Source organism: Sinohyriopsis cumingii, chromosome 1, assembly GCF_028554795.1.
Source record: "Sinohyriopsis cumingii isolate HCF-2022 chromosome 1, ASM2855479v2, whole genome shotgun sequence".
Lineage (NCBI taxonomy): Eukaryota > Metazoa > Mollusca > Bivalvia > Unionida > Unionidae > Sinohyriopsis > Sinohyriopsis cumingii.
In genome coordinates this window covers 30,565,660-30,588,732 of record NC_142961.1, presented here as the reverse complement: position 1 = coordinate 30,588,732, position 23,073 = coordinate 30,565,660, and the positions used below count along the sequence as shown (strand labels likewise).

Here is a 23,073-nt window from a genome sequence, read left to right as displayed (position 1 = left end):
CCACTATCCAAAGTAGAGAGAATGTCATTAACTACTTTCACAAGAGTAGTTTCAGTACTGTGGCAAGGGCGATATGCAGATTGTACATTGCTAAAAAGACTGTTTGAATTCAAATGAAATACAAGTTGGGATAGAACAACTTTTTCTAAGATTTTTTATATTAATGGGAGATTAGGAACTGGGCGGTAGTTCTTTAAATCGTTATGGTCAAGTGTTGGTTTCTTCAGCAGAGGCTTTACAATGGCAGTTCTGAAAAATGATGGAAATTCCCCAGATGAGAAAGAGGTGCTAATAACAGTCAGTGAAGGCAATACTGAATCTAATCACTCAAGCAGCAGTGATGTTGGAATTTGATCAAGTTCACATGACTTTAGTGCACTCTTCATCACAGTTACTAAATCCATAGAGACAGGTTCAAATGCTGCTAATGGTTGCTGCTGAAATTCTTTTTCCCAACTGTATGGTGATGACGAGTCAATTGAAATTGTGTTGTCAAGCTTATCTCAAATGGTTTGCACTTTGTCATGGAAGAAATTTGCAAACAGGTCTTGGAAGGGTCGACTGGAGAGAAGATGGTTGGAAGTGATGTACATTTGTTCCGTGACATTAGCTTGTTAGTAATCTGGAAGAGCTCTTTGCAGCTGGAACTTGCCATGATCTTAGTACTGTAGTGGGCTGATTTCACTGCATGGACTATGTTTGTGACATTCTTCTTAGTGGCTTCATAGATTTGCATATGAATAGTGAATCTGGTGGAAAGCCAAAGCCTCTCAGCTTTACAGCAGTCTCTTTTCACAGTGTGAAGCTGGTCCCTAATACTGGTATACTATGGAGAACACTTTTGAATTGATACTCTGTGCTTGGTGGCAGTGAATGCAGGCAGTTATCGAGTTGTTCTGCTGTAGGAGGTAAGCAAGTTGTTAGGTTTGCTTGGATGTCATGCATTAGTTTGGTTCTATTTATCATATGGAGGTTTCTCTTAGCAGCAAATAAAGGTGGAGGGTTAGGGACTGATACATCAGGATGGCATATATGCAGATGTGATCCGATGCAGGTTCATGGGATACCAGCGAGGACTGTAGAATATTATCATCTGGTCTATGAAGAATCCAGTCTAAAAGGTGACCATGTTAATGGTGGGTTGGTTAACTGACTGTTTGAGGTTGAAATCATCAATGGAATCTAGGAGTTTTGATGTTTTTGGGTTTCCGGGACAGTCATAGTGAAAGTTGAAATCTCCAAGAATAATCAGGTTGCCACCTCTCGACTTTCCATACTCCAGGAGATTTGGAAACTGCTCCAAAAAGAGAGATTCAGTCAGCTTGTTTTTTCTACTAGGAGGAGGGCAGTATAGGCAGAAAAGATGTAGTAGGAGAAACTTAGTTAATTAGTGCTACTTCTAAGTATACAGCATAATAATAGTTGCTGGGAGCACTTAGAACTAGTATATTTTCTTCTGTACATCTGTATTTCCGAATATTTCAGAAGCTGGTTATGAGTCTCATACTATGGCAGCAATATTCTTCCCTACCATTACATATGTAGTAGACTGTATCATTTGTTTTCATATAGATTAATCACATCTTCCCTACATGTATGTTGGCACAGTAGGGAAATGGTTTTTTTAATGTTGACTTGGGTCTCTGGAAGAACACTAAACACCGCAAGATTTCCAGTTCTTACCTTACCATGCCCAAGAAAATGTTGAGCAATGTGAATGTTAATAATGATCCCTATTTTGACATAATACCCTTACTGTGTGCACTTAGCAAATTTTCATATGGGTAAATTCTATGAGGTTAACTCTTTAACTTCTAGTGATACTGTAGTGGCTCACTGCTATGCCTAGCTGCTGGGGTCACTACTGCAGCTGATTTGTGGGCTGACTACCAGAGCCTAATGCTGCTGCAGCCAAATCTCAACTTTTTAGCTGATGATGTGGGGATATGGGCTAATTGTGTTAGTTATTTTCTGATTTATAGACTAAAACCATGCATATATAAAAGCTATAACTACCTTATATCTGTTTGATTATTTTATCCTGCTGACATCCACATGAATGATATAAAATCCAGGAATATAACACAAAACACTGTTTGTAAAAACACTAAAATTTATCTGTGAGTCTTTTATACAAAGTTATTTATCAAATATATACATGTAATTACTAAAAATGCCTAGTCACTGTGTTCTACTATTTCTTAAGTAGTTCCTCATGGTATCTAGAGAAACAGTTATGTTTTATACATAGACGGATATCACACTGTTTGCACATGATGGACACCTCATGCCGCCTTTTTTCTTTGGTACACATTTTGCATTGCCCTGGTTTCTCTGCTTGTATGGGCCAGTGTGCATTTCCACAGTTATCAATTGCAGATACAACCTTTCTCTTTCTCGATCCTCGGAATGTCCCTATCATCTGCTGTGCAAGTGCAATTCTAAAATCAAATTGTCTCCGTCTGATTTCTTTATTTTTTTTGGTGACAAGTTTGTGGTTGGGCGACTCCTGCATAGTTATTAATGCATTAACTAACGCAACATCAAAGCAGAACCAAAACAGATATTTCCACCATTTGGTAGCTTTGCGACAGGTAGAGTACTGCATTCTTTTCTGGTCTGCCAGGTCAACCCCAAACATGTATTTATTATAAAGTTCAGAGACAATCGGAGCTGTCACTTCCTGGTAGGTTCCATTTTTTTGTCTCCTACGCACCATCTTGCTCTCGCTTGGATTGCAACTTGTTGAAACATAATGGACAATTTTATTGTCCTTCCAAGCTATAGCACACAGGCTTCCTTTTGTCATCAGGACACTGTCGCCTCTGTTCTTTAATTTGGCAGATTTTATTTCCTCTGGCATTCCCTTTCTATTTGCTCGCACTGTACCGAGACAATAAATTTTTTCTTTCCTGAGTGCTTCAAAGAGTGCTGGACTGGAGAAAAAATTGTCCATGTAAACTACATGTGATTTCCCATGTATTTTTGACGTAAGATCAATTATCACACGTGCACCAAGGCCCTCTTCTTTTGTGTGTCCAGCCTGGCTTTCTTCTCTTCCAGTGTACACTTGAAACTCGTGCACATAACCATTGTGTGGGTCTGCCCGCTCCCAAACTTTTATTCCAAACTTGGTTGGCTTCGCAGGCAAATATTGCTTGAAGGATAATCTACCTTTATATGCTATCATCCCTTCATCCACACTCTGCTCTTTATGACCATTGTAATTTTCAAGACACGTTTTGGAAATTTCGTCTACAACTGGTCTTACATGACACAATTTGTCATGCCCGGGCTGGCGTCTTGGAGGATTCTGCCTGGTGTCATTTACATGGAAATACTTCGACAACTTTTCAAAACGTACTCTGGTCATAATTGTGGGAATACTTATTATCTGGAAGGGCCATGTTGATCGCCAAGCTAGACTGTATTCTGGAAGTGCCAGGATTGACATAATCAAATGTATTCCTAGAAAGGCCAGCATTTCGTCCATTGTCGTGGGTTGCCAGAGTGAATCAGGCTTTTCTTCGATACATCTTGCCACATATCCATTCGTTTGTGCAACAATGCTTTCAATCATTGCCAGGGAAAAAAATTTATAGAAAAAATCAATTTCTTTTTTCCCCTCATCCAAAACAAAAGTTGAACCGACGCTTTCCGTAAACTCTGTGACTCTCGGGGCACGTATATCTCTTGTCCACACTTCGTCGTCTTCATCATCGGATTCTGTCTCAATTTCTGACAGACTTGACAAAGAAGATAGATCAATGTCACTACCAATGCTTCTTAATTCAATGTGGTCAAATTCGTCCTCAGAAAAACCAGAAAATTCGGAATCTGAATCACTATCATAAGCTAACGCCATTGTTTTCACTGTCAACTACAAATGCATGTATTAACAAACACGCGGTACAGATTTGAAAAAGAAACCCGGATTTAGTCAGAACAATCATTTGTTAACTCTATTTTGATTGGTTGAATATCCTTTTACTTCCATATATTGACCAATAAGACCAATTGTAACATGAACATACAGAGCGGATCTATCCGTCACTAGGGTATAGGAAGCATAAAAGGCAAGCGGATATATCAGTCACCGGGAGTAATAGTGCTCTGTTTACAAGCGGATTTATCAGTCACTGGTGAGGCTAGGCACATTTATGCAGCGGATATACACGTCAGTCAAAGTGAAAGAGTTAAAGCATGTCATATGTGCAAACCTACAATGTCATCAACAGTGCATTCGGAGAGCAGTGATGTGCAAGAATTTCATCAAATTAGTTTTAAGTTTTTCATATGAAAATGCACACTGTGCATTATAAAAGTTTTATTTATCTATTCACCCAAAATGAAGATGGTGCTATCTTCCAGTATGGCCAACACTGCAGCCATCTTGAAAATCTCATTACTGCTATTCCTCCTAGATGAACAGTTATATGGACAGTTGGTTTTCACCAAGCAACTTCTTTTGATATATTTTGGGATCTTAATGAAAATGGTGCCAATCTGATATCCAATATGGGACCCATTGGCTGCTGTCTTGAAAATATTTTTACTTCTACTCATTCTGAGTGTAAAGTCATAAAAGTCTTATTGGCATTGGGTTTTCACCAGAATACTTTTTATCTATCTAGTTGTTCTAAATTGAAAAAGTGCAGATCTGACTTTCAATATGGCCACCAAGGTGGGTACTTTGGAAATTGTGTAATTGCTACTCCTGGCTCAAAGGTCATATTGACATGTTGATTAAGTTTCTCATGGTGCTGATCTGATATTCAGTGTTGCCACCATGGCAGTCATCTTGAAAAACTTATTATTGCTGCTGTGGTAGAATGAATAGTTATATTTACATTGGGGGGGGGGGTCACTAGAAGACTTCTAATTAATTGGTTCTAAATGAAATTTGGTGCCAATCTGACATCCAGTATTGTTGCCATATTTTGTTATTGCTAAAAATATCAGGAATAGCTTCAGCGTCTGGCAGTTAAAATGAAGAAATGGTCTAACCATGAAATTCTGGAAGTTATTTGTGGCCATTAGACTCAGTCCCTTTTTGAGAGACTCTTGTTCAATTTGTTAGACATTTTGGAACTATTGACAAAAGCTTAGTAGCATAATTAAGCAAAAACCACTTGAGATCGACAATATTTGGTACTCCTATTGTTTTAAAATGTAGATGACCTGATGAGAAACTTCTGGTCATTATAGCAGTTTTTAAATTTTGAAAACTTTTGTAAACTTCTGGACTGTAGACTTTTCTTTTTACTAAACCATATTTGCAAGAATCAACCAAAAAACACATTTGATGCTTAACATTTTATCTGTGTTTCCATATTTCTATTCATAATGTAGCTGACCAGGCTGGATTTGCATATTATAGCAGTTTATATTTTTGTTTTCTTTTGGGATCTTCACTTTTTTTAAATAAACATTTTAGCATGATGATACCAAAAAAATGTAATAGAAAAATGAAATTTTAAAGACATATGTAGATGACTTGATTAAAGTTCATGCCATTCCACACTTTCTAACATTGTCATAAATTTTACAACTTTTTGGGGTGTGACTTCTTGGTCTGCTGTGGAATCACATGTACTTTACAAACAAAAACTCATTTAACTCAACTAATCACAAATCAGAAAAGCTTATGAGATGGTCAATCGTCCGTCTGTCCATTAGTACAAGTTTGTTACCACTATTCCCCCTAAAGCTACATGGAGGATTGCTGTGAAATTTTATGCAAAATTCATAACATGGTCTTGTTAGTCCTAAATGAAAATGGTGCTGCTCAATCAATCAGCATGACCAACAAATAGTCCTCTTGAAAAGCCTGTCATGGTAGCTATGGTAACTATTCCAGAATGGATGGTCACATCAGAATGGATTTTCACTAGAAGACTTATTATGATGACTAGTTGGTCCTAAATGTATGTTTTGTGTTTTTTCAAAATATTTTTAACATAGCTGTAACAATTTGAGCCATATTGCTAGAGTGTCTGCAGTGTGGCAGTTTATAGTGATGTCTAGCACTGGGGCATCATGCCACAGACATGTGGCATCATATTCCACCAAGTCATATTATTCAGGCACTAGGCTGATTAGTCCTAACAATAACCTCTTAAAGCTGAGCACCAAGCAAGTACCATTTTTGTAAGTTTTTGGTATGACTTGGTTGGGATTTGAACCTGTGACCTCCCGCATCTGAGGAAGACTCTCTAACTACTTAGGCCACCAGAGCTGTTGGTCCTAAATGAAATCAGTGCAAATCTGATGTCTAAAATGGTCATATCAACATTGGATTTCAACTGAAAGACTTGTTATAAGGTCTAGTTTGATGAAATGAAAATGTTGTTTGTTGATTGGATAATTAATAAAATCTTGTTAGCATTAAATGAAAAGTGATATTGCTATGGGGTTTTCATGAGAAGACCTTGTAACATCTACTTGGTCCTAAGTAAAAACAGTGCCAGTGCCACTTGCATATTCAGTATGGCCTCCACATCTGCTGTTTTGTAATTCTTAGATTACTCTCACTTCTACTCCTGGGTTTTACTAAATAACTCCTGTCTGATTGGTCATATCCTCATGGGTTTTACTAAATAACTCCTGAATGATTGGTCATATCCTCATGGATTTTACTAAATAACTCCTGAATGATTGGTCATATCCTCATGGGTTTTACTAAATAACTCCTGAATGATTGGTCATATCCTCATGGGTTTTACTAAATAACTTGGGATAATGTAATGAAAATGATGTACCTCATACATTCGGCATTGCCAACATAGTGGCCATCTAGAAAATCTTTTATCACTATTCCTGGATGAATGTGACAGCTTAGGGGTGGTTGGTCCTAAATGACAATGGTGCTGATCTGACTTAAAATATGGCTGCCACAATGGTAATTTTGAAAATCATGTTATGGCTACTTCTAGATGGCTGGTCTTATGTCTAATTGATCCTAAATGTAAGAGGTGCCAATCCTGATACCCATCATGGCTACCGTTGCTGTCGTCTTGAAAACCTTGATTTTGTCACTTCTCCAAAATTGGAAGGTCATATCTACATGAGGTTTCCACTAGAAGACTTCTTATCTTGTCTTGTCTTGGTCCAAAATAATATTTTCTTAATCAGAAATAAAACTGGCGCCAATCTGTCCTCCAGTATGACCATCTTGAAAATCTTGTTATGGCTACTTCTGAATGGCTGGTTATATCTGTATTGTGATTTCACCAAATGATGTCTTTTGGTGTCAGGTTGGTCCTAAAGGGAATTGGTTCCAATCTGATAATCCAGTATGGCCAACGTGTCTGCCAACATGTCTTGAAAATCTTGGTATTGTAAAAGGAAAGACATACAAACATGGGGTTGCCACCGTACAACTTCCTATACAACATCTTGTTCTTACATGAAAATGGTCTGGTAGACCCTTCGGTTCATTTGAAGATCTTGTTAGTGCTGAAGAAACACTCAGCAGTTTAAAGGAAGAAATGGCCTTGCCTTGAAATTCCAAATTCTCTTTGGCCAGTAGAGCATTAATCCATTAAGGAACTCTTGTTTTATAATATATTTTATAGTTTGCAGCATGGTGATTAAGTGATTATACTTTGTATGGCAATTTATTGCAGTCCCTCCCTCTACTCCATTCCTGACTCCACAGTGCAGTTTGCCACGTAACATTACGGGGACTTGGTTCACACAAGGAATACAGTACAAATCTACAATTACCATCAATGAGACCCATATTTACAAGTACACTGTAATCAATGAGTTTGAGTACCAGGAAACATACTTCTCCTGCCAGCAGTCTCAAGGAAGTCGTTACCTTCTGACCAAAGTTGTTGTTGGAAGATGGTATGTATCCAGCTGTAGAAACATTTTCAGATTGTTTAGAGAATGTTAGCCAAGGTCATGAATTCTTCGTAGATGATAGTTACAGACAAGCAAATTTAAGATTTTCCCTTAAACAAATTTGATGTAGCCAAAATCTCATGTTTTGCATATAATTAGAAAAGAATTTTCGATACAAATTAAATGTTTCTTTATTGTGCTTCCGTCCTCTTTATAGAATGTAGCAGAAAATGTTAAAAAGGATAATTTCCTTAGTTACTTTTTCTATCAAAGTAACCAGATTGCTAAGTTGCTATAGCAGTTCCAGTTTTTCATGGATGTAATTTATAAATTATTGTTTCACTTGCAAATAGCAAGAAGTGACTGCATCTTGTAAAAAATGTTCATATTCTTATTTTGAGTTTCAATGTAAGATGTTTAGAGTTGTACCTAACAGTAGATGGCATTTTTTAGTGCTATGTTATTATTTTTTTAGCTCAGGAACATATGTTAAAAAAATTAAATACATCTTTGATTTAAATTTTGTTAGGGCAGGCAGGGGAGCAGGCCACAAGCTGTTTTTTCATATGCATGAAAATTAGTCAGTTGCTGCATTCCACTGAAACTTTGGAATAATTACCAATATGGTACATGTGGTTTACTCCCCATGATGACTATATGATACATGTGGTTCACTATCGATATAGTACCAATATGATACATGTGGTTCACTCCCCATAGTACCAATATGATACATGTGGTTCACTACCTATAGTACCAATATGGTGTATGTGGTTCACTACCCATAGTGCCAATGATACATGTGGTTCACTACCAATAGTGCCTTATATGGTACATGTGGTTCACTACCTGTAGTGCCTTTATGATACATGTGGTTCACTACCCATAGTGTCAATATGGTACATGTGGTTCACTACCTATAGTGCCTATATGATACATGTGGTTCACTACCCATAGTGTCAATATGGTACATGTGGTTTACTAGCTATAGTGCCTCTATGATACATGTGGTTCACTACCTATAGTGCCTATATGATATTTGTGGTTCACTATCTATAGTGCTTATATGATACATGTGGTTCACTACCCATATCACCAATATAGTACATGTGGTTCACTGCCTATAGTGCTAATTCATTAATGCAGTTCAATACCTATAGTGCCAATATGATACATGTGGTTCACTACCTGTAGTGCCTATATGATACATGTGGTTCACTACCTTTAGTACCAGTATGAAAAATGCAGTTCACTACCTATAGTACCAAAATTATGCATGCAGTTCACTACCTGTAGTGCCTATTTGATACATGTGGTCACTATAGTGCTAATTTATACATGCAGTTGACTACAGTTAGTGCCAATATGATAATGTGGTTCACTACCCAAAGTGCCAATATAATTCATGTGGTTCACTACCTATAGTGCCAGTATGTTACATGTGGTTCACTACCAATAGTGCCAGTAGCTTCTCATGGGTCGGTGGTTCTTCCCGGGGTTTTCCAGGGTTCTTCCTCCACCAATTATACTGGCCGCCATGTATAGCCTATCATGTGCTGAAAAATGGCGTTAAACCCTACAACAACAACAACTACCAATAGTACCAGTATGATACATGTGGTTCACTAGCTCAAGTGTCAATATGATACAAGTGGTTCACTACCTATAGTGCCAATATGTTACACATAGTTCACTACCAATAGTATCAATATGATACATGTGGTTCACTACCTACAGTTCTGGGGCCCTGTGTGGCAGAGTGGTATAAAGCACTCACTGTTATGGATCACTGCCATCTCACCTCTGTCTGCATGGGTTCGAGTCTTAGTCTCAGCTAACTTGGGACGTGAGAAAGCCTGTCAGTAGCGTCTCATGGATCGGTGGTTCTTCATGGGGTTTTCCAGGGTTCTTCCTCCACCAGTTATGCTGGCCACCATGTATAGCCTATCTTGTGCTGAAAAATGGCATTAAACCCTACAACAACAACAACAACAACAACCTATAGTTCCAATGTGATACATGCAGTTCACTACCTATAGTACAATATGATACGCAGTTCACTACCTATAGTGCCAATATATTACATGTACTTCACTACCATTAGTACCAATATGATACATGTGGTTCATTACTGTTAGTACCAATATGAGACATGTGGTTCACTACCATTAGTAACATAATGGTACATGTGGTTCACTTAGTATAGTACCAGTATGATACATGCAGTTCACTGCCTATAATGCTAATATGATACATGTGGTTCACTGCCTTTAGTACCAGTATGGTGCATGTGGTTCACTACCTACAGTACCAAAATTATGCATACAGTTCACTACATGTAGTGCTAATCAATACTTGCAGTTCACTATCTTGAGTGCTAATTTATACATGCAGTTCACTATCTTGAGTACTAATTTATACATGCAGTTCACTACCTATAGTGCCAATATGTGATTCACTACATATTGTACCAATATATGTGGTTCACTACCATTAGTACCAATATGATAAATGTGGTTCACTACCATTAGTACCAATACGATAAAAATTGGTTCACTATCATTAGTACCAATATTATGTTTGGTTCACTACCTGTAATACCAATCTGATATGTGTGGTTCACTACCTATAGTACCATTATGTTTGTGACCTTATTATATGTGTGGTTCACTACCTATAGTACCATTATGTTTGTGTCCTCATGTACTTTTATTTCATGTCTCATTTGGCAAAGCAGAAATCTACTTTATTGTAATGCTGTTCACAGACCAGACAGCATATTACCTGAGACTTTTATTTGTCTGCTTAGTCACACTGATACAAGTGGTTCACTACCATGCTATTTTCGAGTGACTTTCAATGTTATGTTTGTTCACGAAATCTTGTCTTCCATTTATTATTAAGTGTCATTATATGGAAAACTATCCTTTAATAATGTGTTGTTTTCTACAGTGAGAAGGACTTTGAGTGTTGGGACATTGTAGCCAGACATCACAGCATTGTCAGATACAGGATTGGTAAGGCATGATAATGAACATTTCAGGTTATTTTATAATTTTTCCCATGGAAGCATGCTCAGAAATAAACAGCACATACCTATAATGTGCAACAGATACAGTTCTATACTGTTACTGATAATTTCAGCAAACTGCATAAACCCTATGCCCTGGCAGATCACCATCAATGTTTTTTGGCAGATCTGGATCGATGTCTTTTGGCAGATCTGGATCGATGTCTTTTGGCACATCTGGATTGATGTCTTTGGCACATCTGGATCAGTGTCTTTTGGCAGATCTGGATCAGTGTCTTTTGGCAGATCTGGATCAATGTCTTTTGGCAGATCTGGATCAGTGTCTTTTGGCAGATCTGGATCAATGTCTTTTGGCACATCTGGATCAATGTCTTTTGGCAGATCTGAGATCTGGATTGATGTCTTTTGAGAGCTGTATGCACATTTCATATGTTTAAATATGGTGTTCACTCTTCTAGCATCAAATAAATTGTTTACTTTTCACATTTTTTGTTTAAATATGGTGTTCACTCTTTTAGCATCAAATAAATTGTTTACTTTTCTGTCATTGAGTTCCCTTCTTATAGTAGGTATTTTGAGAATAATGCATAGTTAAAGTAACATTTGAACTCTATTTATTTTTAGTTGGTTAAAGTTATGATAAACGGCATGCTTGTTGAAATTCGGAAGTGTATGATGATGTCAACAAATTTTTGCCTCAAAGGTGCTGACATCTGCTTGCAGGACATTTTCTGGGTTGTATAAATGTAAGGGATACATTTTTGTAACAAAAGATAATGAAAAATACTTTATTCAGCAATGATTCAAACTGTCATTAGTTTGAAAGACAAATTTTAGTGATTGAGAATTATGAAAGAAACTAACTAAAGCTGAATAGGAGGCAATCTGGGATGAATATTTCGTAGTGGAGCCCTTTTTCTGGTAAACTAGATAATTGTACATATGTATTTTTCAGGTCAAAATTTGGAACAGCTTGGAAAATTCTAGTGCTAATTTATGTTTAGGTTTGTTTTTAGGTCACTTCAGACATTGTGGTGGAACATCCATGTTCCATAAACACATTTCGAGTTTTATTTTTTTGTTTTATTTTTCCCCAACACCCAGGTAAACCATTCCAAGACCAGTCATCATTGCAGACAACCGACCCCAAGGCCTTCCTGATGCGGACTTTCAGGGAAGCTTGTAGCTGGACTGCTTTCACCTTCAACAGAGATGACTATGACTGGAAATACGAAGTCATGATCAGTAAGTTAATATCAAATCAGTATTGTTCTGTCACTAAGTTTTTCTTTACTGATAATTATACATACAAATGAATATGTTCAATATTTTGAAGTTCCCTTATATACCTTTTAGAAACTGTGGATTCACTGTTTTCTCCCTGACATACATTACCTGAACATGTTAATAATACTCTCTCCTGCCTCCAGATTCAACCCTTAAAAAAAAGATTTAGGGAAGTAACTCTTACAGATTAACTCCCTTGTTCCTACTTTGTGTGTATGACCCCTGTATCCCAGATGTTTAGCAGTTTAAACTTTCACTTGCAACTGTGGACATTGTCTCAGAAGAATTAATTGCAATTTGTAATTAATTTTTACCATCTGAGAGTTATTTTCAGTGGTATAGTAAGTTAAAAGATTGATACACCTGGTTTATACAACAACCTCATTTTTTCCCAGGGAATTTATTTCTATCTGTGCTTTTTTCACCAGTCATTCTTGTCCATGTGATAATCAATGGTCACTCAAGTTTTCACTGGTGTAATTGCATGGTGTTCCTAAATTTCATTTTATTACACACTTCTTTGATCATCTTGATAATATGGTTTCCGTTAGAACAGTTTGTATATTTGTTGCATGCACTTGTTTGTTTTTTCTTCTTTCATTCATTCCAGAGATGCCAATGAGGTGCAGGAAGTACAGACACTTTCAAGTCATGGAGAACAACTGTGAGATTTACCTGACCCTCACAAAGTGTTCTTCCTTGTACCCATGTAGTGTTTGTACAGTATGGGTAGATGAACATTTGGTCCAACATGTTGTAAAGACGACTAAAGGGCAAGAAAAAAGGGCAAACCCTAAATCTTCTGTACAGAAAGTAATAAGCATCATCCAAAACTTTTATGTCCCAAAGGTAATTCAGTACACAACCTTGTTCCAGCAGACAACAGCTGAATCATTCAAGGAAGCAATCTTACAGGGGAGGTGGGAAACAGTTTTTCTATCCCCTAACCTGCTACCTCCAATGCTAACTTGACACCCATACTGCCTAACAGTGGGTGCCAGAATCCAGCAGTTCTGATCATATTGGGTCAACCTATTCTCACAAAATGGATGGGTGAGCTAAGTCATTTCAGAGATACTTTGGATTTGCTTATCTTCTTCTTCCCCTATTCTTCATACTAGGAGTACCATATTCTTCAGCAGATGATACAGTCACTCATTGAAAAACAGGCATTAGAGATTGTACAAGAGCAGCCTTCTCTGGGGCTCCGGATATGGCTGTTTCTTATCATAAAGGTCAATGGCAAGTTGAGATTGATCATAGACCCGAGACTCTTCAATGAGTTAATTCTTCTGCTGAAGTTTACGATGGAGACAGGATATCTGAAGGGACAAGTATGCAATCAGTTTATGATGGAGACAGGATATCAGAAAGGACAAGTATGCAATCAGTTTATGATGGAGACAGGATATCTGAAAGGACAAGTATGCATTCAGTTTACAATGGAGGCAGTATATCTGAAGGGACAAGTATGCAATCAGTCTTAATCAACAACTGCCTACTTTCATGTTCCTGTTTACCTGGTTTATGAAAGTACCTATTTACCTGGTCTCATGAAAGTTCTTCAGTTTGAATATTCAGCTACTGGGTCTTCACCAAAATTATGGTTTGCATTGTCACCTCATCCTGTTTCTGTCAACATCCACTACAGCAAGGGTGGTGTATTTGGACAGTTTCCAACAAAAACATATGGTAAGTGATGTCTCATAATGAGCAGGAATGATCTTCTATCCCTTTTGAATCGTCTCAGTTTTCTAATGAACCGGGAAAAATCTGAATTTGTTATCATACAAAACCTGTTTATTGATAGCTGTACCTTCAGGGTGAGTTACATGCCCTTTCAGTTGACCCAAACTGTCTTCATTTCTAAACAGATGGTTTGGTGATCCTCATGACACAACCAAGTTATATGGCCAAGAACTGGTTACCGTCAATGGGCAATCAGTCGTTATATGCTCCCTATCATCTATAGATAGGTCAAGAGCAGTGGCCATGCAATATCCTGTGTGCACCATCAAGTACTATTTGAAGGACATAAAGACAAGTTGTAGCAACCACACTAAACTTGTTTTTCCCAGTCAGAGTGGGAAAGCAGGATATCACCTCTAAAGCCCTGTTTTGTGGTTGAAGTGGGTTATATGCTCAGTGTACTCTGAGGTCTCAAAAGATCTGAGTCACCTCGTGAGGATTTCAGTTGATGAAACTAGAGCAGTCTCAGTGAGCCTTATGCTCAAATGCAACATTTCAAACAGAGACATAATAGAATCTGGAGGCTGGCACGTAGAGTTAACCTTCATGAATTCTTATCTCAACATCTAGATTTGCAGAGACAAATCTGAATCGGGTGCAATATTTGCCTGTGGCCTAGATGATCAGCAGACCTCATTAAAACAACGCAGTCCATTAGCTTTGCTGGATTTGCCAGTGAATTTGATGTCACAAGATTTCAGTAATCACCATAACCTGACAGAGTGGTCATAAGTCATGTGACTTTCACGTTTGTTGCTTAAAGCATACGTGCAATCAAAAAAAAAAATCCCATGGAGGATACCTACATCTATATATTATTCTCCTAATGTTAACATGATTGGAAAATGCATTCAAGGGAGAAAGCAGATTTGTAGTTAATTTTGTTTCATTGAGACCCAATCACTTTATTTGAAAACCCTCCCAAACACCTCGCATGCATCCTCTTTGGCATTTCGCTTAACTTAAAATTTGCAACATCTGGCAGTGGTAAGGGGAGATAGATTTGCAAGATTTACTGCCTTTTGTGTACTTGATGACGATAGGGCTGGGTTTGAGAGGTAGCAGACATATGTTCCATGTTAAAGTGATTGGTTAAGTATTCTCAGTGAAACATAATTTACTTTCAGATTTGCTTTTCAAGAGAAACTTGTACAAGTTGGTAGTTGAAAGAGTCAGTACTCTGTTTTATAGTCATAAGCAAACTATTAAGTTAGCAGTGAAGTTATTGTTTTGTAATAGTTCACAAAACAAACTTAGATTGGTGATTACTTTAATTGATGATTTAATTAATAGGATGGAATAAAGTGAGAAGTATACAGTAATCTTGTGTCGAACATAAATTTGGGAGAGAACTAAATTATTATTATTTTATGATTTTGTTCAGTAATGCACACAAAACAATATTGATATAAAAATAATAATAATAATTGGTGCATGGTATTTGTTCAAAAACAAATTTAAAAGAAGTTAACCTGTATACAAAGGTCACTATGTACACCAGCCAGTTTGGCCTTTTCACAAAGATTTTATCTGTTAATAAATGTGTGTGGGTGAGTGTGTGTGAGGTTTACAGAGGTTTGTGCAGATGTGAAATATGTCTATTTCTAAGCACTTTTGTGATGAGAGGGAGGGAGGGATAGATAGAGAGATTATATATGGATAGAGAAATTATGTGTGATATTATGATATGACCTGACATCACGTTTTTTAAGCCCTTGCATGGCTAAACCATTTCTGCAAAAACTCATTCATTTTGTCAAATTTGCAAGCATTGTTGAACCAATGTTTGCTTGAATCACTGGGTTTTTTTAAAATATTGTCGACTTTATTTTATTTAGAATGTCTGTGTGTTCCTATGCTGAATGTGTCCCTAGTTTCTTCAATGTTTTGGCACAGATTCATACTCAGTGATTAGACTGATTACATCCTGTATGGTTAGTTCCTGCAATACTTCGCTGGTCATTCAGACATATTTTTGAGTGAAGACAAATGACAATCATGTCTCTATATGATTTTCCTAAAAAAAATGGAAAATCAGTTGAGTGAATCTGACTCTTATAATGCTGTTTGTTGGTCTCCTTTGGCAAGGCATCAAAAGCAAGGCTCATGTCTTTTTAATAAAGTCCTGATATTTAATAAAAAAAATAAACAAGCTCTTTTCACTTGATCTTATGAATAGCATATATCATAATTACACTTGATCATGTGCACACATTAATAGCATACATCATAATTAGACACTTGATCATGTACACAAATGAATAGCATACATCATAATTAGACCCTTGATCATGTACACAAATGAATAGCATATATCATAATTAGACACTTGATCATGTACACAAATTAATAGCATACATCATAATTAGACACTTGATCATGTACACAAATGAATAGCATATATCATAATTAGACACTTGATCGTGTACACAAATTAATAGCATACATCATAATTAGACACTTGATCATGTATTCAAATGAATAGCATATATCATAATTACACTTGATCATGTACACAAATGAATAGCATACATCATAATTAGACACTTGATCATGTACACAAATGAATAGCATATATCATAATTAGACACTTGATCATGTACACAAGTGAATAGCATACATCATAATTACACTTGATCATGTACACAAATGAATAGCATATATCATAATTACACTTGATCATGTGCACAAATGAATAGCATACATCATAATTAGACATTTGATCATGTACACAAATTAATAGCATATATCATAATTAGACACTTGATCGTGTACACAAATTAATAGCATACATCATGATTAGACACTTGATCATGTGCTCAAATGAATAGCATATATCATTACACATGATCATGTACACAAATGAATAGCATACATCATAATTACACTTGATCATGTACACAAATGAATAGCATATATCATAATTAGACACTTGATCATGTACACAAATTAATAGCATGCATCATAATTAGACACTTGATCATGTACTCAAATGAATAGAATATATCATAATTACACTTGATCATGTACTCAAATAAATAGCATATATCATAATTACACTTGATCATGTATACAAATGAATAGCATATATCATAATTAGACACTTGATCATGTACACAAATGAATAGCATACATCATAATTAGACACTTGATCATGTACACAAATGAATAGCATACATCATAATTAGACAATAAGCAGATAAACATAATCTTTCTTTAATGGCTTAACTACAAGGAATTTTATTAATAATAATTTGCTACAAGCTGGCTCTACTGAATGGTGCAAAGACTTAAGAGTTAGCATATTGTCAGCCTAATTGGTGTTGGCATGTATTAGCATATTGTCAGCCTAATTGGTGTTGGCATGCATTAGCATATTGTCAGCCTAATTGGTGTTGGCATGCATTAGCATATTGTCAGCATAATTGGTGTTGGCATGCATGTCAAATACTGTTAACCTTGTGTGCAGTTGGGATGTTGTCCACTCCTTTGCTCATAGATAAGCCTACTACAGTACTTGCTAATAATTCTGTTCCAGCATGCGTCAGGAATTTAGCAGCATAAATACATTTTCCTAAGTTTAAAGTGAGCTTATGTTTTATGGGAGAGAGTGGCATTAACTCTTTCACTTCGACTGACGTGTATATCCGCTGTATAAATGTGCCTAGCCTCACCAGTGACTGATAAATCCGCTTGTAAACAGAGCACTATTACTCCCGGTGACTGATATGTCCGCTTGCCTTTTATGCTTCCTATACCCTAGTGACGGATAGATCCGCTCTGTATGTTCATGTTACAATTGGTCTTATTGGTCAATATATGGAAGTAAAAGGATATTCAACCAATCAAAATAGAGTTAACAAATGATTGTTCTGACTAAATCCGGGTTTCTTTTTCAAATTTGTACCGCGTGTTTGTTAATACATGCATTTGTAGTTGACAGTGAAAACAATGGCGTTAGCTTATGATAGTGATTCAGATTCCGAATTTTCTGGTTTTTCTGAGGACGAATTTGGCCACATTGAAGTAAGAAGCATTGGTAGTGACATTGATCTATCTTCTTTGTCAAGTCTGTCAGAAATTGAGACAGAATCCGATGATGAAGACGACGAAGTGTGGACAAGAGATCTACGTGCTCCGAGAGTCACAGAGTTTACAGAAAGTGTCGGTTCAACTTTCGTTTTGGATGAGGGGAAAAAAGAAATTGATTTTTTCTATAAATTTTTTTCCCTCGCAATGATCGAAAGCATTGTTGCACAAACGAATGGATATGCGGCAAGATGTATCGAAGAAAAGCCTGATTCACTCTGGCAACCCACGACAATGGACGAAATGCTGGCCTTTCTAGGAATACATTTGATTATGTCAATCCTGGCACTTCCAGAATACAGTCTAGCTTGGCGATCAACATGGCCCTTCCAGATAATAAGTATTCCCACAATTATGACCAGAGTACGTTTTGAAAAGTTGTCGAAGTATTTCCATGTAAATGACACCAGGCAGAATCCTCCAAGACGCCAGCCCGGGCATGACAAATTGTGTCATGTAAGACCAGTTTTAGACGAAATTTCCAAAACGTGTCTCGAAAATTACAATGGTCATAAAGAGCAGAGTGTGGATGAAGGGATGATAGCATATAAAGGTAGATTATCCTTCAAGCAATATTTGCCTGCAAAGCCAACAAAGTTTGGAATAAAAGTTTGGGAGCGGGCAGACCCACACAATGGTTATGTGCACGAGTTTCAAGTGTACACTGGAAGAGAAGAAAGCCAGGCTGGACGCACAAAAGAAGAGGGCCTTGGTGCACGTGTGATAACTGATCTTACATCAAAAATACGTGGGAAATCACATGTAGTTTACATGGACAATTTTTTCTCCAGTCCAGCACTCTTTGAAGCACTCAGGAAAGAAAAAATTTATTGTCTCGGTACAGTGCGAGCAAATAGAAAGGGAATGCCAGAGGAAATAAAATCTGCCAAATTAAAGAACAGAGGCGACAGTGTCCTGATGACAAAAGGAAGCCTGTGTGCTATAGCTTGGAAGGACAAAAAAATTGTCCATTATCTTTCAACAAGTTGCAATCCAAGCGAGAGCAAGATGGTGCGTAGGAGACAAAAAAATGGAACCTACCAGGAAGTGCCAGCTCCGATTGTCTCAGAACTTTATAATAAATACATGTTTGGGGTTGACCTGGCAGACCAGAAAAGAATGCAGTACTCTACCTGTCGCAAAGCTACCAAATGGTGGAAATATCTGTTTTGGTTCTGCTTTGATGTTGCATTAGTTAATGCATTAATAACTATGCAGGAGTCGCCCAACCACAAGCTTGTCACCAAAAAAAATAAAGAAATCAGACGGAGACAACTTGATTTTAGAATTGCACTTGCACAGCAGATGATAGGGACATTCCGAGGATCGAGAAAGAGGAAGGTTGTATCTGCAATTGATAACTGTGGAAATGCACATTGGCCCATACAAGCAGAGAAACCAGGGCGATGCAAAATGTGTACCAGAGAAAAAAGGCGGCATGAGGTGTCCATCATGTGCAAACAGTGTGATATCCGTCTATGTATAAAACATAACTGTTTCTCTAGATACCACGAGGAACTACTTAAGAAATAGTAGAACACAGTGACTAGGCATTTTTAGTAATTACATGTATATATTTGATAAATAACTTTGTATAAAAGACTCACAGATAAATTTTAGTGTTTTTACAAACAGTGTTTTGTGTTATATTCCTGGATTTTATATCATTCATGTGGATGTCAGCAGGATAAAATAATCAAACAGATATAAGGTAGTTATAGCTTTTATATATGCATGGTTTTAGTCTATAAATCAGAAAATAACTAACACAATTAGCCCATATCCCCACATCATCAGCTAAAAAGTTGAGATTTGGCTGCAGCAGCATTAGGCTCTGGTAGTCAGCCCACAAATCAGCTGCAGTAGTGACCCCAGCAGCTAGGCATAGCAGTGAGCCACTACAGTATCACTAGAAGTTAAAGAGTTAAATTGGAATTAGGGATCAAAATTTGTTTTGGTATTCAGAGTCAAGGGGTTTGGGTTTATTGGAGTGGGGGAAAAGATGATATTAAGGAAGGAAACATTCAAGACTCCTCTACAAATTCAGTCTTGAGGGGATTCCAGTATGCTGTGGTTTCTGTTTTGAGGAGTTTCACTGTATATATAAATTTCTAAGCTACCATCAGAGACAATATAAAAAAGGCAATTTTGTTATCATTTATATAGCTCCTTCACATATAATCATTATTGTTTGCCCATTCAGTTTCCATATTATTTTTCAATAGCACAATTACTTTGACCATTTCAGTGGACCCTCCCTCTCCAGTGCCATGTCCAGTAGCAGGTCGTTATTATTTTAAGCAAAATGCAGCCTCACCAATAGAGAAGTATCAGACTCGTATCCGTGGAGTGACAGAAAAACCCCGTGTCCAGGTGGATTGCCGGGACTGGGTGCCTGAATTTAAGTCCTGCAGTAATGCAATGTCCAGGATTGAAGTGGATGCTGAGTATTGTGAAACAGTGGACTACAGGGGAAGACCGATTGGAGAGTATGGTATGTTTATCTCTGAAACTTACTAGTTTGATTCAAAATTACTTTCAGGGGGGCCCGAGTCGCCGAGTGGTCTAAAGCGCTCTCCGTTACGGATCACTGCCATCTCACCTCTGTCTGCATAGGTTTGAGTCTCAGATTAAGCCAGTGTGGATATGTGAGAAAGCTTGCCAGTAGCTTCTCGAGGGTCGGTGGTTCTTTCCGGGGTTTTCCCGGGTTTTTCCTCCACCATTAATACTGGCCACCATGTATAGCCTATCGTTTGCTGAAAAATGGCGTTAAACCCTAAAACAACAAAACAACAACAACAAAATTACTTTCAGTGTTGGAAAATTATGTACAAAATGTGTATGCCTGGAATTGTAATTTTCAAGTAACTATACAGATATAATAATTGTTTTGCTCAACATTCTTATAACATTTAGGACACATGGCACAACATTTTTTTGCACACCACACATTTTAACTTTTTAATTTTTAACTCTGCTGCTCATAAACCAGAAGAGCCTATTGAATATCCTGTTGTTTGCTGTCACCATCTATCTGTTAGCACAAGTTTGTTATCGCTGCTTTTTTGAAGCTACTTTGAGGACTGTCATGAGGTTGTCCACACACAGTCATCCATTGGTCCTCAGTGAAATAGGTGCTGCCCAAACATCCAATTTGACCACCACAACAGCCATCTTGAAAATCTTATCAATGATATTCTTGAATGGATGGTCGTATCGGCATGGGGTTTTTGCTCAAAGATTTCTTACGAGGTCTAGTTCTTAAATGAGAATGATGCTATGATAATATCCCTACTTGCCAACCATTACTCTTTTGGTGTAATCATTATGCTTTTTTCCACCAAATTATGTTTTACACTGGCATGTATATGGATTACACTTTTCTAGTCCAATAAAAAAAAAACAGAGATTAAACAGTTTTTGTCATTTTTATTATGTTCTCTTTATTTGAACTCCTATAAATTTGAGAATATTCTTAAAAAGATGACTGCTGCCAAATAGTGTAAGAAAACTTCCCTTATTTGCTATTTATTGCAACTATATGACTGATTTCCAAGAGAACAGTGTGTGTGTACATCTTTTAGTACCATTTTGTAAGTCTTTGGTATGACTCGGCCAGGGATCAAACTCACAACCTCCCACATCCGAGGCGGACACTCTAACCACTAGGCCACCGGAACAGTCTCCAAGAGAACAGAAGGGTTTCTTTAGATACGAAGTTTGCCTCGTATTTATAAGCTAGTTAGTTAATTAGTTAGTGTACCAGCATGTACTTTTAAAGAAAATGGTGTCAGATCTTAAGCGAAAAGCTTTACAGCGTGAGTTGTGGATCTTATATAATGGAAAATGTTAGGTAAGATGGATCTTAAACTTCAAAGCATGTCGTATCAGAAAAAGGACAAATCAACACTGCTTTACAAACTTTAAAAGAAGAATTTTTATGCGGTCTTGTTGGCCCTAAATAAAAAATAGTTGACGTTGAGTATGGCTGTTATTGCTAATCTTGAATGGAAAGTTATATCAACCTTAGGTTTTCACAGAAAGTCATGTGAGTTCTAGTTGGTCTTCAAAACAGTTGTGCCCATCTGCCATCCAGTATGATTATCATAGCAGCCATCTTAAAAAGCTTTGTGTCATTCCTCCTTGATGGCAAGTCATATCAACATTGTGTTTTTACCAGAAGACTTCCTATGTCTAGTTGGTCCTAATAGAAAATGGTGCTTTTCAGACATCCAGTATTGCCACTATTGCAGTCATCTTAAACATTTTTTATTGCTAATTCTCTTAAATAGAAATTCCTAATGATATGGGGTTTTTACCAGTAAACTATGATATGTAGTTGGATCTAAATGGAAAGGATGCCAATCTGACCTCAAATATGAAGTCTTTATATGGTGTTTAGTTGGTCTTGACTATAAATGATATGGATCTGATGTCCAATATGGCCATCATGGTGGTCTGCTTCAAATTATTTTTATTGGTGCTCATTCAGATATTGTTATGGGTACTCATCCAGAATTGATGGCCTTATTGACAAATAAAAACATCTTTCCACCTATATATTATATAATTAGTATATTATATAATTAGAGGAAAGTATCTTTTTACAGATTAACTCACCTTTTTCTCATTAGGTAGCCTCTGGCATCCTGGAAGTAACCAGTTTAAAATTTGCTTGCAACTGTGAACAATGCCTCTAATGAATCCTTTGCAATTTATATAAAATTTTGACCATACAACATTTATTTTCAGCAGTATAGTAAGTCAAAAGGTTGATATTCCTGGTGTATGCAACATTTGCATTTTTCCCCAGGGATTTTATTCATATTTATATTTTTTTTACTGATCATTATTGTCCATGAGAAAGACAAAGAATTACCAGTTATCTGTTGGATAAACTACACAAACCCAGTAATTTGAGGGCATTGTTTTCAGTGACTCAGTCACCTGTAACTTTCTCATCACACTGGTACAAGTCACATACAGATATTTCTAGCCTTGGCAAGGAGATTCCTGCCATCTGCATCACTGTTATAAAATAGATAAGTGTTTAATGCCACATTTTA

The 23,073-nt window shown here is 37.0% G+C and overlaps 1 protein-coding gene across 1 annotated transcript in view; it reads left to right on the top strand.

Moving 5' to 3' along the window:
* LOC149806628 (uncharacterized) overlaps positions 1-23,073 on the top strand; it is a 74,678-nt gene that overhangs the window by 41,579 nt on the left and 10,026 nt on the right. The window contains exons 8-11 of the mRNA XM_089955891.1: positions 7,629-7,854; positions 10,804-10,868; positions 11,987-12,127; positions 20,256-20,501. Of these exons, the coding sequence (XP_089812017.1) occupies positions 7,629-7,854; positions 10,804-10,868; positions 11,987-12,127; positions 20,256-20,501 (678 nt within the window). The remainder of the gene's footprint in view (positions 1-7,628; positions 7,855-10,803; positions 10,869-11,986; positions 12,128-20,255; positions 20,502-23,073) is intronic.